This window comes from Tetrao urogallus (genome assembly GCF_951394365.1).
Source record: "Tetrao urogallus genome assembly, chromosome: 4".
NCBI classification, from domain to species: domain Eukaryota; kingdom Metazoa; phylum Chordata; class Aves; order Galliformes; family Phasianidae; genus Tetrao; species Tetrao urogallus.
The window spans coordinates 62,977,945-62,996,473 of record NC_136817.1 but is presented as its reverse complement, the minus strand read 5'-3'; the positions used below and the strand labels follow the sequence as shown (position 1 = coordinate 62,996,473).

Here is an 18,529-nt window from a genome sequence, read left to right as displayed (position 1 = left end):
TTCCTAAATTCCTGATAAATTCCTAAATAACTGATCAATTCCTAAGTTTCCTAAAAAAACTAAAAAAGTGTCATTTTTCAACACTTCATATTTTATTTCACTCAGTTTTGCTTTTTTTTTAATAAAAAGCTTTCACCTTGGATAACTGTGTTCAACACCTTTGACAGAACGACTGAACTACTGTCAGCTTGATATCATCTTTTCTATACCACATCTTTGTCATTGTACTTCTTTTCCTCTTTGTATGCCACCCCATCAAAATGCATCTTAAATTGTTATTATGCTCTTTTAGCAGGAGGAAAAGCTTTACAACTCCTATAAAGCTCTTTTTCAAGATTCCAAAGGCGCTTTACAATTTTTCAAATCGTTCCAGTGATTCATTATAAAATAATTTATTTTGTCTGAGTAGCCCTCTGTACTCCATTGCATGAAGATTTATTTCATTCATCCTAAGCCTTCTGCAGAACAGGATATCTAGCTTTCAAGCTCACTACAGGTGATGAAGACATATCTTTGCAGTTTTCTCCATGGGCCAGGAGTCTCCTGCTGCTACACTTTAAAGTATCTTTAAAGGGGCCCAGATATAGAGATTGCAACAAGGACATGTCATAAATTGTACCTGTCATCAGTAACAATTTTTGAAGGATTCACATGGGGGTAAACTGATCCATTATCTTTACTAAGATATTTACCTGCATACTGATCTCCCATATACTTGACATTGAGAAGATAAATTAAAGAGCATTTCTGAATGCTCTTAAAAAAAAAAAAGTCACAGAAATTTCTCTTAAAAACAAAACAATTCAGGACTTCAGTTAGAACAGGAAGTATTTGATATCAATGGAAGAGCATCAAAGAGGACACACTCCTCTGAACCCTTCACCCCTTCTCTCCTTCATAAAAGTGCTTTTCTATCAGATTTGTATTTCTCTCACACAGTGAGTTACCCTGACAGGTGATGTTCATTTCTAAGCCATGTGATTAGTGAAAGAATTAAGCAACTAGACAAAACTCATCTTGGGGTCTTCAGCTTTGGAAGTAGAGAATAGAAGAGTCAGGCTAACTAATACCCACCATCAGGTGCAACTGAGAACATCAGTGATGATGGCCATCAGTAATGAATAAATAAATTTAAACAGATTAAGAGAGCTACACAAGCTAAGATGACCACTTGTTTTAAACTACAAATCAGGGAATTAATGGTCTGAGAGTTTGTTCTTCACTTTTCACGCCTTTCTGAAAGAAGCTTCAAATAGGAATGGAAGCCATGTTGAGAGATGACATGGGTAGTTGCAGCAGTGTATCAAATAATTACTAATCCTGGTTTAGTGAAGAGTCTCAAAACCTTATAAAGAAATAGATGGATCTTCAGAGCAACCTAAGATAAATATGAGAAGAAAGTTCTCTGCACATAACCAAACGGTGATATAACTTCTGTCAGTCGCCATATCAAACCATCAGCAAACAATGTGCATGTTGCTCAGAAAAAACAAGCTGAGGAAATGGGAAGATCACATTCGATCAAACTGCCTCTATGCAGTTAAGAAAGAAGATACAGATATCCAAATATTTTGGCAGGGCACTCAAAAGAGGAAGAAAAGATAATGAGGATCTTTTGCAGAGAAGGATGAGATTCTGAACAAAACATCTCTTCACTGAAAACATCTCTCACAACTTAATTTTCTATTATGCTTATTAAATGTAATCATATTTAATACATTACATTAAATGTGATTATATTTAATTAAAAGCAAAGTTAATACTGAAGAGTCTTTTTGTTTTGTTTGTTTTACAACAATCAGTGGACATGAAATTCTATGTTTCAAAAGCAAGGAGGTCTTAACTTCTGCATAGAGATGTTTGACCTTGGCCTAAGAAAAAGTTTCCAGACAAGATGGACTCTCAGTTCTCAAAGTTGATATAACATGATGTTCCTCTGTTTTCCACAATCTTTATTTGACTTCCTTGGCACCTACTAATCATATTCACAGTACTATTTAACAAAATGCATCCATTGTTTCATTATTTCTATACTCTAAAAGATTCATCAATGTAAATCTAATTACTATTGTGGCATTCAATCCTGTTTATAAATTGTGTCAAAATGTGCTGTAGCACCTCAAAATATTTTGAAAATAGTGTGGATTTGCAATACCTGCCTTTACATTCTTAATTTCATCAGGATTTACATTGAGACTCAAGTTAATTGAGTTAAATGAAATAAATACTTCATGATAAAAATGACTACTTGAAGATACACAAGAAATTTCTTTACAAAATCAGAAAAGCACTGTCAAACAATGAAACAACTCAGAACTGTACAACATTACAGGGCTTGTTTTTCGCCAGCTGATGTTTTAGTTGCATTGATAAAAATTCTCAAACTTTTTTTAGTTTATCTAGAATTTTAAGAAAACATCTGAGGTGAAATAATATTAAGCTTCTGATCTAAAATAAAATTAAGCTGCCTGGCTAAGCTTGTAGTTAACAACCTGGTTTATTTAAAGCAGTTGTATAACTCTAAAACCAAAATGCTTCCCAAAACCATTATGCTTCTTACAGACAGTTGCCTCTCCCTTACTAATTGTCAGCCTAAACAAATGTCACAGCTGCACTTCTACAAGGAACTGTATACTATAAGGTAAAATAAGTTACCATACAGACAATCTGTCAGAGTGTAAAGCAAATAGAGTGTTAAATTACATTAATATTAACTACTGCAAAGTCAGCTTTCAAAACATAAATACTTTGCTGCAAAAGTAAAACTGTTAGAATATTCAACATCAACACCCATGAGCTGTTTAATTCAGAACCTACAATGTTTTAAAATGCTGATTTGAGAAGGCAAACTGAACCTCTTCCCTGTTACTGAATTCCAAGGTCAAGGGGTGATGGGTGGAAAGAACGGACACTGGAATGAGTGAAGTGTCAGCAAATGAAATTACTGCATCAATGCTATTTGAAAAACATGTATTGCAACACCAGAGGCCAAAATCTAGATTGAGCACCTATATATCAATAGAATATATACATATATATTTATACTCTAATTTGTGGAGGCTGCTCTGCTTAACGCAAAGGCAAAACAAACATTTCTGCTATTGTGAACATTATATTTGCAAACGCAAGTTTCTAAGAGTTTCCTGTCAAAATCTTTTGAGTGTGATTTATTTTGTAAAAATGTAACAGTTACCCCAATTATTCATTAATGAACATTTTCACAAGTGATGTCTATTGTAAGAAGAAAGAAAATCTCAATCTAGAACTAATGCGTTTTGCCTAATGCAAACAAGCTTGATTTTAAATGATGACAATTATCCAGAACAATGATTTAATCTGTTACTGTCACAAAAATCTAGGTGAAAGTAATCAACTTCATCATTAATGATATCCCTGTCCCCTGTGCCAACACTGGAGACATAAATTGAGGATTCAGTTACAGCTGATATCACAATGTTTTCAAGTAGATAGGAGACTGACTAATCCCAACCAAAGAATATTAGCACAGAAAACAGAAAGTGAAATGAAGTATGCAGAGAACATGGAGCTTGTGTTTCAAGCTACTCACAACAAACTGATGCCCAATACATCATATAGGAACAAAATTAGAACACTGACTATTTCACCCACTCTAGATTTTAGGAATTGCAAATCTATCCCCACACAGCTGGAGAAATATCCTCTCATGGAGACTGAAGAAGGAAAAAAAAGACTACTGCTCTTCTACAATAAAAAAGAATTATTAAAGCATACATTTTTGCATGAAGTAGGGGCTGAGCAAGTAGGAACAGAGGAAAAGATGTAGTATTAGATCATGAGATGACAAGGAAACAACACGATTTGGCAGTGGAAAGACAAATATAGTTTCAATACATAACAAGTAGATTACTTCCAATAACAACAAGGCAATGTTAGTTTTGCTGTGAAGTGTACTGCTGATATTGTATCCAAGGTAGTTAACTTCATTTGGTTATCATGTTCAAGAAACTTTAATTTTAACTAAATTTCAAATTAATTTGAAACAGGTATGGAAATAGTTTATTAGAATGTTGAATAGACAAAATACTCAAACTGTATGAAATGAGACCATTGTATGAGGCACTGACTAAATCAATTAAAATTACCATTCATCTCCTGAAGCAGTGAGGTTAATTAGAAAACATCACACATCCATACCTTAAAACTCTTACCACTTACACATGGCACTGCAATTCAACAGCCTGGTGGAAATAATCCATGGCCCACACTAAGACAGTAATTGTGTCCAATAAGTCTCTGGTCTAGAGCTACAGCTATGATGGTATCTGCAGTGCTGAATTGGTCACTGAGTGACAACAACCAGAAACATTCATTAAATTTAAATAAAGGCAGCCTCTCGCATCATTATTTGTTTAATTCACCATAATGCTAACCCTATTTCACGACCAAAATTAACTCATATTTCTTGACCAAAATACAGCAGACCTCAAACTGTGTTGTGGCACAGATTTCAGAGCTAGCTTAAAGGAAAAAAAAAAAAACTAGCTTTGCTGACTAAAACTGTTTAGTTAAACAGTGCCACTCATGCTGCAGTGAAGTACTACAGCTGCAGGAGCTGCAAACAGTACAGCCTCATTCACAACTGATTTAAAATCTAAGCCACTGTTCAACACCAGCTTCATAATAAATGGTATCTCAACAGGTAGACGTTGGGCCACAGCACACCTGATCCTGAATATGATTTGATTTGGAATGCATGCCTTCCCATTTAAATTGAATTTATGTGCATCTCTGAATTGCGCACACAGAACAAATTCTTAATTCCACTCTCATTACACTAAATAAGAAAAAAATACATTATACAAAATGAGTTTTTTTTTATATTCAGCAGAAGTGAAACAAACAATAAGGCAATAGATATTAATTACTCAGTTAAAAATACTGCAACAATGGTTTCTTCAGATTATTCAATATTTCAATAAAGGAGTCAGAACAGAAGCCTTGAAACTAATTAAAAATAATAACATTGTTACAAAACTGAGTAATCCAATGCTAAAGGAAGAAGTTAACCCTTAGAGTCACCCAGCAGGTAGCGCTGACCTCCAGATGTTCAGTGAATCAGTACTGGCTGAGCTACATGCTCAATTTAATCTTTTTCAAACAGATCCAGCACACTATCTTTTTGTGTATTTCAGCCTACAATGACTTATTTTGATTCATTTCAGAAATATCCAAAGTCTCTTTGCTTATTTCCTGCGTTGTTCACAACTCAGCAGGGCATCAACAGATAGAACTGTTGTCACTCTACGTCTTGAATTTCCAAGTGGCTGGAAAAACATGAGTCCTTATTTCACCACAGTTCCCGATGGACCAAATGCCAATGCACAAAAGTTGGACTCACGTTAACATTATTTGATAGAATCAGTTCCTTGAGTCCCCTGCTTGGCAGAGTGTAATTCAATAAAATTTTCTTACCTTAATAGAGAAAGACAGTCTCTAAAGAACAAAACAGAGCAAACAACTTCCTGTACTGTGTTCTTTTTGTTCAAATCTGGTCGAACTTCTCTGCCCTTTTTAAGAAAAAAGGGAAGACTTTTGTTTCTCTGGTATGGTAATCCCAAGTAATTCTGAGATTTGCTTCTCTATGGGCTTTTTCTTGAGTCATTTCCAAAATTAGCATGTCCCTCTCTTACCAAAGCAGTTTGTTATATATTACCATCATCCCACACACACACATCAGCTGAGGAAACAGACTTTTATATTCAGTACATTTTGTTAACAGCCTGCAGTTCCCAAGATTATTTGAAATTAAGTGTTCAAATTCCTCTGATTCTGACACAGATAATATAACGTAAATGAAAAACTCTTCAGCCACCCAAGACTACACGATAAAAGTGGATTTTTTTCAGAATGATTAGTGGTAAATAATTTCTCTTATTACTCTTATTTTAGGTATTAGTTGCCTTTGCTACAAAGAAATGATGAGTTAGTTACAACCTATATAGGGCAAGGCATTTTCCTAAATCCGTTAGGACTTATAGACAAACTCTTCTATGTAGAAACAAAGAAGATGTATGATTGCAAACATCTGTAGTAACTTGCTGATGACTGCCACTGTGTGCCTTGGGACTAACTTACTAGATAAAAGCATGACTCAATAAAGAATTTTCTACAGACTTGAACATAAAGCAGGGACCCAATCACAAGGACGATGCTCATCTCAGAGAAGCAACCCTGCCCTTATATATTGACCAGCTCTCTACTACACAGCCCCAGTGAAAGACCAACTCCTAAACTGGCAATTCCACAAGGAACTACGCAATCTAGACTAGAATGTGGAAAATGGAAATGAAACGGATGCGGATGCCTTTATCCAAATCTGTGAACCAACCCATTTCCCACCATGAAGTGGCCCCTGAATCCTGAATATCCTTCAATTTTCTGTATAACTCAAGGAAGACACGTCCTGAAGGTTCAGTAGGCTTCTGAAACTCTCCACTGTGCATATGTTCACCAGAGAACTCTACTGAGCACACATGATCTCTTCTGTGATGCCTGACCCAATCTAGATGTAATCTAATTACTTCATTATTCACATATAGTCTCTGGCTCTGACACATAGCTTTTTTGCTTTTTTATTTTGTTACTATGAGGTGGAGGGGGTACCACTTTGAAACGCTTGCACAGGTACTGAGGGCCAGCAACTCACTTCTCTCTTCACTTAGGGGGTTTCACAGATAACAGTTTCTCAAGAGAATTCTTTAAGCAATCCACTCAGGATGATAAGGTCATAAAATTGTAGTTGTGAGGGAGACTGAAAAGTCACTCGTTATTCTTCAAATTACCTGTCTGATTGACTCATTCCTCCTCAAGATGAATATTCCACAGCTTTCATTGCTAACTCATCTTCATATTTATCAACCTTCACCACTTAAAAGCTCTATTTAACAAACTGAAACACCTCTTACAACAGCATATACTTATTCATTATGCTTTGTTCACACTCCAGCCAACTCTGCCACAAACTTTTTATATATTTGAAGAGCTTTTTGATAGTTTTGTTTTTTTTTTTCCCCTAAATCATATATTCTCTCATCTAAACAAATCTAATTATTTCAGCCTCATAATTTTGGTGAACAGCATCTCAGCTGCAACAAGAGAAGGTCGTGGTTTGGAGAAGTGCTCTTTCACAGTATAACCTTACTGCATAACTTTCTGGAAGCAAACATACAGGTTTGAATAACAAGGTTAAAAAAAAGTTCACCCAAAGTCCCTAGGAATCCAGCCATTACATAAAAGCTAGGCACTGTAGCCACTTGAAAAGAATGCTATCTATCTGGCAGGTACCTTCAGGTATTTGTTTAGACCACATGGGACTGACTGTCCTTGTCATTCAGTTTCAGCTTTTCAAGAGAAATTCAAACAAACTACTGAGATTAGAATTTCTAAGCTTCTCTTAGATGGCTTTGGTCTGCATGTAGCCTTTTTTTTTTTTTTCTGCTATCCCTTTGAGATGCACAATTTGGCACTATACAATGAACTTGGCAACTGGGTTTTGCATTCTATTTCAGGTTCAGGAATCTAAAACATGGGAAGTAAGTCTGATTGCCAGATATCAGAGATATCATGTTAAAGCATCAGAACACAGTGATGAGACTTCCAAGCTTAAAATGACTAAGCAAGTTCCAGAGCCGTAAATAATGTAGTTGCATTTGATGAAGCAGCACTATCCTGTGATGCATACAGTTCTGAGGAATCTCCAGTTCTCTAAACTCTGAAGCAGCAGGAAAAAGGACTTATCCACATATTTGAAAACAGCAAGAAGCAGACAAGAAATTGCTTCAGTCATAGGAACTCTAAAGCAGTACTATCTCCAGTTAAAAAAGCATGCAAGCAGAAAACCAGGACAAAATCACATTTATGCAGTATGTTCTTAGCTACATCAAGATCCTCCTTTTGATACAGTACAGACAATACCAGTATATACTATGACAGAGGAACACCAGCCTTCTGTGAAGAGTGACAAATAAACAATTTGAAAGAGATTGGCAGAATCAGTCATTTAGATTCAAAAAAGACCTTCAAGATCATAGAAGTCCACCGCTAAATCCCTTATCACAGAAACTATCTAAAAAATTATTTTTTTTTTCAGCTTCCATCTTTGAAATTTATTTAAAAATAAGTCCATTAACAGCATTTTTAACACTTTTTAAAAAATATATTTTGGAAAAGCTAGATTAAAGAAGTGAGAAATTTCATTCAAGAATTTGTTCTCATTTGAATGGCTTATGGCAGTTAGTTTTGGGTGGTCAGACAGCTGCCAAGACAGTTCTCATCTTCAGCACTGTGGTAATAGTTCGACATTTCCAAAGGACTATCACTGTCAGAGGACATCATCACAATGCAGCACAAGGTGATCTTCTAGACAGCTGGAGTTATATCAAGAGTTTTCAAAAGTAGAGGCAAGCTTTGAAACTCTACTCTCATTTCAGTAGCCAATAGATCATTAGTGTAATGCACTCTTTGTGTTGTTGTACTAGGTGGTGTTGAACTGAATTTAAGACTTACTTTTAAGTAGGCTGCAACATCATACGACCCCATAAGATAATGCAGGTAATATCATGTTCTAATCATTACAGACAGGATAAGAGTAGGAAGAATACTTAGCATACACAAGTGAATATTAAAATCTAGTGATATCATCTTAGTTTAAGCTGAGGCATCTGTTAGAAGAATAGAAAATATACTGAATGTACAAGGCAGAGATGAGTCTAGGCTTTGCACTGACAAAAACAACCAACAGAAGCAAACCTATTGAAAAGTGGCCAACAGACATCTTTATTTTACTCCTTAGTTTCCATGGAATTAAATTCCATGAATATTATTTCCATGTCTGAAAAGCAAAACACGAGACTAAGCAACAGATTACCCACAAGCTCGTGAAAGAAAGCAGTTAACACCAACCTTTGAAATTTTTATCTGAAGAGTAATATCAGAACAGTTATGTTAAATAGAACACACAACACTTAAAAATAACAACTACTATCTAGAGCAAACAACATCTACAGCAAATTGTAGGGAATTCCAGATCAGCAGAGGCTCCATTACTTCTGAAATGAGCTCTCTTGCTAAGTTAGCCACAGGAATACAAGATTACAGTCTCGTCTTGAAGAGAAGGTTGCTTCTCAGCTAGGTGTATTGCACATCACACTGAACTTCAGCCTCTGAGTTAGTACATTCATCCAGTCTTTTACCTTGATGCACAGACATGGTTTGGGTTGACACATGCTTCTGCATCTCCAGACTGCACTGTCAACAAGCGTAAAGATGGCATGAGAACAGATGTTTAACAGAAACATCAATTCAACAGCTTTCAAAGGCACACACATCTCTAGGGTCCCAGAAACAGATGGACTCCTGATAGACCACGCTTAACAAAATTAAGACAGGAAAACTTCTATACATAAGAGATCTTAATTAAATTGTAAACTCACACAGCTAACCTCTTTACAGAAACTCCCCACCACAGTTGCCAAATGCTATTAAAGCCCTATATGGGTTTACTAAAAGATTGTATTTCAGATAGAAGGCTTTATCCTAAAGGACAAGTAAGGAATAAGAGAAAGATTTAGGTGCAGAAGTCATAAAGCTTAAAATACATAAGTGAAAAAATAGTATGAATCTTTGACTCTGGGATGTGGTTTAGGTTTTATATCATCCAGTAATATAATATTTATTATTTATGCTTTTTATTTTATTATTTTATGTTTTTATTTATTATTTATATTATGAAATATGTTTATTATATTCATATTTATGAATCTTTGAAGGTTGGTGGCCCTGCCTGTAGCAGGGGGGTTGGAACTTGATGATCCTCAGGGCCCGTTCCAACCCAAGCCATTCTATGATTTATTATTCTAAGGATTTTTAGAAACAGAACACCTGAAGAGATACCAGCCGATATATTTTCAGAAGCTGGAATGTTGTTAGACATTATTATTAACTATCTACAATAGCTGTTTCTTCTGAGAGAAACTTCAGAAACTAACTCATTCTTTATACATTTCGTTCAGAAAAAGAATTTTTGTCAAGGTTTCAAGTTCTTTGATATGTGTCAGAAAATATTTACAAACACCAACAATGTCAAATTCCTTTGGAAAGAATACAATAGTTGGTATATCACTTGGTATATCCCTTGCACAGATTTTAAGGCCTCAGGATCAAGATGTAATGCAAGTCAGGTGACCAAGAGGAGTTAAAAAGTTTCTCATTTATTTTGCTCTTCCTTCACCTAACTTGTTTTAAATGGCAACGAATGGGGTTTGGGGGGTAGAGGGCTGTTATTTCATGCGAACTACAAGACTTCCTTCCTAAAAACATGTGAATGTCATTATTTATTATGTTTTTAAAGCAATATAGGTTTGTATAGCTATTATGTTACACAATATTATTGAATTCTGTTTCTTCAGACTTTTAAAACTAAGTTCAGTTGACCGGATAATTATTACGTAGTAAATATTTTTGTTCTCATAACTTCCTAGCAGTGGCTACATCTGAAACAAGGATAGAAAGTTGTTTCTTTGAACTGCTTTTGTCTTTGAGGATCATCCTGTTAAATCTAGTGTTGTTTTTTCTCATAGGTTGAATAAGTACATAAAGATATGTATCTATATATATAAATTAGGTATTAAATAAAAAGTCTCTATATGTATTCAGTTGCTCAGTACATATGTGAAAATTATTAAAAAATTAAAAAAAAATTCAAAACTATATGTTGTTAACCATACAGTCAACATTTCTCTGAAATTTGAATTTGCTCTACCATATCACAATTCCCCTAGCAACTAGTCACATTCCACTGGTTTAAACTTTGCATTATGAAAGATGAAGCAGCATGGGAAGATAACTGATCTTGTGTCTTCTCTCTGATTATAAATAAATTAAGGGCAAACCCCCAACACCCAACGGTGAGTTCAGTAGGAAGTGACCCAATAAGAGGAATTAAATTTGTCAGAACAAAAGAACACCTACAGGAAGCTGGTCACCCTGGACATACTTTGTTCCCAATAGTGAGAAATCAACACATCAGATACATAACAGACATCCAAGGGTAGAAGAGGTGGAACTCAACTTTCATTCTGCTGTAATTATTAGCAGTCACAAAATAGATGCAATAGTCCAAGTATCAGCCTTCCTGAAGTTTAAATGAAGAGTCAGCAGAATCATTATATAATAATTTTGTAGACACACTATGACACTTCTGTCTGATAAAAATATTTGCCTGTAATATTTCATCAAATGCAAAGTTACTGTGTAGAAACTATAAGAGGTTGACAGATGCCAAGAGCTGTGAGGTTGTTGAATAGAATAGTACTTCTGGAGCTGTGCCCAGAGTGGAGGCAAAATTTGACTCATCCTCACGCATACATTTGCAGTATATCTCTAAACTAAATAAGGATTTAACTCCATCACGAGGTTCTAATAATATCATGTCAGAGCTAGGAATTGATGATAATATCAACAGAGGCTAAGGGACTCCAGACAAATGGGCAATCTTGCTATAGCTATATTCACTGAGACACCTGTGACCTCGAGTTGTGTTGCCCCAGACTGTACATAGATGTTAGCAATTAATTATAATTTGATCACCGTTTTGTTTATTTTTATTACTTCAGAGGATATTATCAAATACCACAGCGGGGAGACATTTAGGAACTGGAGAACAGGGATTAACTAAATCAGGACTGATTAATTCGTATCTATTTTTGCTTTCATGTTTTTCAGCTAGCAATCTTCCAATAAAAACAGTGAAAACAATTTAAGAGCGAGAAGCAAGGGAAATATAGAAATTGCATGACATATACATGACAATTCCGTTCTGCTTGCATTTTAATACATACTTACTGGATCTTCACCTGTCTTGCACATTCAAACTGTAAGCTTCTTCAGATCCATCCTGTCACTTATTGTACACTCACGTATTTTTTAGCACAATGTGAATCCCAGTCTCAACTAAGATTTTAGGCATCATTATGATAAAAGCAATAATAAGAAATATCTTCATGCAGATAAGTAACTAATATATCACTGCTTGGATTGGTTATGATTTGGTCTGCATGATGAGAAGATCAGTAAGTAATCTGGAAATTGAAGTTGCTGGTTTTTTTTTTTTTAGATAACTGGAGTACCACTTTCTCAAAGTATAACAGAATCCCTCAGAATTGCTCCAAGCAAGCCCACAAGCTCTAGAGACTGTTTCTTGCATATATGTAACTTGATGCCAATAATGCTCCTCTAATCAACCAGGTTTTAAAAATGCTTTTACTGAGAAAATATGTTCTGTAATTTTTCAGTTACCCTGGTTAACTGCTTCTCTGGAATTTTAAGAAGTATTGATGAACAACAACACAATGAGAAATTTACCAACACGTGCTCTTCACAATATGATATTGCACCAGCTTTAGTGACAAGGCTTAAATTAGCCAGCTGAATTACAATATGGTGGCATATAGCAACAGACAGCAATGAGAAAAAGGCTCAGTAAGAGAAGGAAGTTTATAGCTTCCAACATTAAAACAGCATTAGAGTAACAATAGATATTGTGGCTATTGTGGCAGAATACTGCCTTTTATTATCACTACACAGGAAAACAACAGTTCAAAAGGTTCTTTTTTTGGACAGTAAATAACCCAAAATGCAACATTTGCTCTTACCACTGAGAAGCCAATGAGGTAAATATATCAGTGGTTTCAGGCTCTTGGAATAGTTTCAACAGTTCTGGTTCAGCTGATAAGTCAGCAAGGATCCTTAATTCAATTTGTGAAAAATCTAGAAAAAGTGTCAGAATAAATCAATTGCTCTAAAATAAAAATATTCAAAGTATAAATGTGTATATATATATATGCTATATTATATATATTATATACTATGTATAAAATAAAAATTAACTACTACAAAACAATTTTTTTTTTTCCTCAAAAACAAGAAAAAAGCACTAAAAAGCAGGAAAACAAACAGCTGTAGAAAGTGCATCCTTAAGAAGTCCAGCTACAGATTACAAAATACCTGGCTCCATTATTACCTTCAGGTGTCAAATCATTTAATTAGCTCTTTGTTGCTATGTACAAGCATTACAAATAACCCACTTCGAAACCACACTAAGGAGCATACATCATATAACAATGTTAACTGATGCTGAGGGATTTTATAGCCTTCTAAAATAAAATGCCATGCAAAGAAGATGAGAAGAAAAGATCACAGAATGAAGAATATTAATGAGAATATTAATATGTATGAGAATAATAATACATGTTATCTTACCTGCTGCTAAAAACGTATATCCTTTCTTTGAAACAAATAGTGCTCGTGGGGAAATGGTTACTATTTCCTCCTCTTTTCCTAGAGAGGAAGTTGACAAATGTGGATCCCAATCCAAAAATAGCATTGCAAACCACAGCAGGTTGTAAATGCCTCACCCAACACAATTAAAAATACACAAATGACAACGTAAATATCCCACCAAGTTCCAGCAACACAGTGATTTTACTCATCATTCACATACAGCATCTTTATCTCCACTATCCTTGCATTACCACTCATTCCTCCTTCTCCCCCTTCTCCCCCCCAAACCCTTCCCAAAACTGCAGCTAACAAGCAATTGCAATAAATAACATAATTCAGAGGTCACTTAATAAGAGAGACATGCAAGTAAGAAAGGTTCTATAGAGCTGATCTACATATAAAAAGTGTTTTTGTTTTTTTTTTTTTTTATATGCTGCTTCAATGTGTTAGGAAACAAATTCTGAGTTACAGGAGGTAAAGGAGTACAATATTAAGAACACACAGCTGATACAGTCATCCAAGTGCTAATGCATTAAGCTCTCTACAATATAAAAAGCAATAATATACATTGACACTGTATTAAAACAGTATATTCTCAGAAACTACTTATTTGTCTTGGTGTAAAAAACAATTATTTCAAACAACCATAATTCATCTGATCAGAGATTACTGACAGCTGATAGTATGAAAGTGAGGGAAATAAATGCCTCAATATAGGAATGAAAGACACAAATGTTTTCTGAGAAGCACATAAGGTCACTAACAAACTTAATTGAATTATTTCCAAAACAGCCTACGTGCCACTGTTAAGCACTATGCCACAGATTTACACAGCTACTGTTCACTCTTTTAAAAAACACTTAAAAACCCAGCAACATAAAAATAAGTCAGGGAGGTAAAATAGAAGTATTGTTGAATTTTTACACTGTTTTTAAACAGTCTGTCTTATGATTTGTATTATATCAGTTGGAGGGACAGACTAGCTGTGAAAAGGAAAGCCTGCTCTTATCTATGCAACAAACAACAATTCCCAGCTATAAGTGCTCAGAAAGCTTATCTGGCAAATCTCTCCTATTAGAGTCTACTTACATGACTTTCTGACTTCATCACTTAGGTCATGCTTTTCTACGCTCTGAATCATCTCCCTTAAATCCAATTCCATTACCAAAACCAACAGATCTGAATAACTACTGGCGATTAGTTGTGAGCTTGATTAAAATACCCAAGCTTTAGCATCTCCTTGGGAAAAACCTTATGAGCCGAATGCACACAAATACCCCTAGAATGTTTAAAAGATGTATAATTTGCAACTGGAACAGAAGGAATAGTGAGATTGTACAAGGAAAGAAAATTCTAAATGTTTAAGACTATTCATATCGGTACTGGAACAGCAAACTTTTCTCAAGCAGAATGAGCAAAAAGCAATTTTGTTAAATGTTAAGGTACAATTGTCCATCAATAATCCATTCTGCTCTTTTGTGTTGGAGCTTTTGGTCTGCCTCAAAATAAAATAACCCAGTAAGATAAGGAGATGAAATTCACTTTTCATGTTTATATTAACATAGTTTACCTTTTATGTACTGTTTCTTTTTAATTCTCACTGGATGTTTAGAGATACCTTGAATGTTCTACAAATAAGAACAAAAACTGCTTAGTACGTGAAAGTTTATAGCAATATTTACGAACGGTTTTATAGGAAGCATGGAAACATTGGTGATACTAATGCCAACAAGTTTTTTGTCGTAAGATTTAACTTTTTGTCTTTTGAAGGAATCTTCCCCGTTCTGTACCAAGCTCTTTTGAATATTTGACCTTCCTTGACAATAGGAATTGCATAAGATCAATTTCTCTCCTGCAAATTTTACAAATGCTGGTTTCTGGGCACATGAGAGAACATCATCAGTAGCACTTTTTTTTTTTCTTTCTAATTTTACCCTGCATTTTTCTATATGGAGCATTGCTTTCAAGAAGAAAACACATACAAACTCTGCCTTAACCTAAGCAAAGGTACTCTCCTCCAGCCCCTAAACATTTCCCTAACTTCTATTCTCACTGTTTTGAAAAACATAAAATAGGAAGCAGCTGTTTGTTAAATACCCCATATCAGTCGAAGTTAAAAATGAGCAGTAAGTTTATCAACAAGCACAACTCAGGACAGAAGATCACTAGACCTTTGTTTAAAGATTCATGCTCACACATCTACAGTAAAGTATGAAATATGTCACATGGCAGCTTCCTTCTGTTGTGTCATCATGCTTCCTTGTCTAGAAAGGTAACATACAACAAGAGAAAAATGTGTATGAATCTCAATTTTCCTAATTCCAAGCAATTCATTTGCAAGTGGTTCAGGAATTAGATGAAAATATTACATAATAATGTAAATTCAGACAAAGGGATGAGTACTATATAATTTCCTAATAAGCAAACTACATTTGCTATATAATTTTAGCTCAAAGTCATTATACATCCCTAAGAGGGAAGTAATCAAACTGCAAAAGTTATTAAAATTTGAAGTGGAAGTAAAAGAACAAAGCCCCAGATTGGAACATGATATTTCTAGTCTATCACCCTTAAAGAACCACAGACAACATATTGAAGTCGAACCTCCACCATCACACCATACACAGAAAGAAAACTACTACATAATTCACATAATCCTTTCATAGTGAAGGTCAGGTAGGAACACAGCTCTAAACCCATCAACAAGAAGAAACACTTGCCTTAATATTCTTTAATATTCTTCAGTTTCAGTTGAGTTAATGCTTGCAATGCTATATGATTACATTTTGAAAGGAAGAGTTACTTGCTTAGGACATAACACCAACATTTGTATTAATGATTTCCAACAACAACAACAACAAAAAAAAACAAAAAACAAAAACATGAGGAGGATCAGTGCTTGCTTATATGAAAAACATAAAAAAATAAGTGGCCATGGAAGCAAGTGATCCTCAGGAATTTAGAAAATTCAGTCTTCCCTTTACGCAGCCAGACTTGAATGTGGGAACCTAATTTTTCCACATTTAAAAACAACTAAAAACACTGAAGTTATAAAAATTTAATTTTGACTTCAATCATTCTAATGCACATTATGCAGCACGTTATGGAGTTTTCATCAGGGTTTATACTGGCAATAACATTTGCTTAATATAACTTCCAGCACAGAGCTGTTTATGGTTACAATCACTGATTATTTTCTTTAGCTCATCAGATTCAAAATTCCTAACAAGGTAAAGTGAGGATTTTAAAATCTTATAATTGCAAAATAAATCACTGTACTGCCATTTTGATTTCACTGCAAGTATATGCAGGAAGCCTGCTTTTAAAGCAGTTTTAGATGTGTTACAAATAATTCCGAAAAACATAATTGCAAGTGCAAAATGTACTTTCACTTGTAAATTAGTTAACAACTCAAAATTTAAATAAATCTTCAGAGAAAAATAGAAGCCTGGGAAACATGAAAGTGATAAAGATCACCTTTGAGATACTGGAACAGCTTAATAGATGCCTCTCACCTAAGTTTAAGCATCTTTAAGTTAGTTTTTGGTTTAACTAGCTGTCTAGAATCCCTCTTATAGTCAGTAGACAAATACAGGAATCTCCAGACGCAGTTATAACAGGTTGACCTAAGTCTTCCCTAAAAGTGATGTTTTCTAAGATTTTAGATATTCAAAGTTCACGAGATACATTTATTATAGATATTTTAAATGATGGACTAAAATGAAAACCTTGAGTTGGATAACTAGATGACTGTATTATTATAATCAAAAGCAGTTATGCGGCTTTGGTAAATGATTACAACAACCCTGGACTACATAACAAAACCTGTATTTATGCTTTATGTATTTTTTTCAAGAGAAAACAAACAAGTATTTCTGAAAAACTTCACAGATCCAATCTGAGATGTGACTGCTGGCCCTGTTAGAAAAATGACCACGTGTACTGTTAGAAGTTACACAGAAACAAAGCTGCCCTCCTGATAGTGCTCCAAAGAGAAGAGATGTACTTGAATGAGTAATAGGAAAGATGCCTGTGACAGATAACAATTAATGCTTCACTAATCCTGGGTGAAAAATACAAAATGAAATCAAACTATTCTAGTGGATGATCAATAAGGATCCCCTAGCAATAATTATAAAAAAAAAAAAAACAAAAAAAAACCAGTAGTTGCAAAGAAATTGATTCTCCTGACTCAGTTTTGTTGACAAAAAATCCTTTTATATACATAAAATCCTTTTATATATAAATATTTAAAAAAAACATTTTCAGAGGTTCCAATAGATAGAAGGATAAATGAGACAGATTATAGATTCACTGGATCACAGAATGGTTTGGATCAGAAAGAATCTTAGAGAATACCTGGTTCTAACCACTTTGCTGCGGGCAGTGTTGCCCAGGTTTGAAGGATCCTGATGATCAGAAGACATACCTGAATACTGAATGAAAACAAGTGCCATCTTCCAAGGAGGCCAGAAAAGAGAAAACTATAGGCTAGACAGATCCTCCTCAATTACTCAAATTAATCCTGGAAAATATTTGTGAACATGTTAAAGTCAAGAAGATGATCCAGAGTAGTCAGCATGAGGGAAATCATGCTTAAGCAATGATAACCTCTGTGATGAAATGACTAACTTAGTGGATGAAGGGAGAGCAGCAGATGTTGTTTACCTTGATGTTAGCACAGCTTTCAAAACAGCCTCTCCTAAAGGCCTCATAGACACACAGATGAAGTACAAGCTAGATAAGCAGATAGTGAGGTGGACAGAAAACTGGTTGAAGTGTCAGGCTCAAAGGGCTGTGACAGGCAGCACAAAGTCCAGCTGGAGGCCAGGCACTAGTAGAGTGCCCCAGTGGCCAGTACTGCTCAACACCTCTGTTAGCGACCTAGACAACAGGACAGAGAGCAATCTCAGCAAGACAGTAGGCAATACAGAACTGAGAGGGGTGGCTGATGCAGAAGATGGCTGCACTGCCACACAGAGAACCTCAACTAACTGGAGAAATGGGCCACAAAGAATAGAAAAGAATAAACAAAACACAAATTCCTGCATGCAGGGAGGAATAACACCATGTGCTAGGGTACTTTGGGAACTGACAGCCTGAAAAACAGCTTTGGAGAACAGGACCTGAGGATTCTGGTGAAAAAACAAGTTGAAAATGAGCCAGCAGAAAGCCTTTGCGCCTAGGAAAGCCAGCAGCAAATTGGAGT

General features: G+C 35.1%; 1 protein-coding gene across 1 annotated transcript in view; it reads right to left on the bottom strand.

Annotated features, from left to right (window-relative positions):
* Positions 1–18,529, bottom strand: part of POLN (DNA polymerase nu) — a gene marked incomplete at both ends in the record, with an annotated part of 78,115 nt that overhangs the window by 32,458 nt on the left and 27,128 nt on the right. Inside the window, 3 exons of the mRNA XM_079534357.1 lie at positions 12,693–12,807; positions 13,300–13,377; positions 14,891–14,948. Of these exons, the coding sequence (XP_079390483.1) occupies positions 12,693–12,807; positions 13,300–13,377; positions 14,891–14,948 (251 nt within the window). The remainder of the gene's footprint in view (positions 1–12,692; positions 12,808–13,299; positions 13,378–14,890; positions 14,949–18,529) is intronic.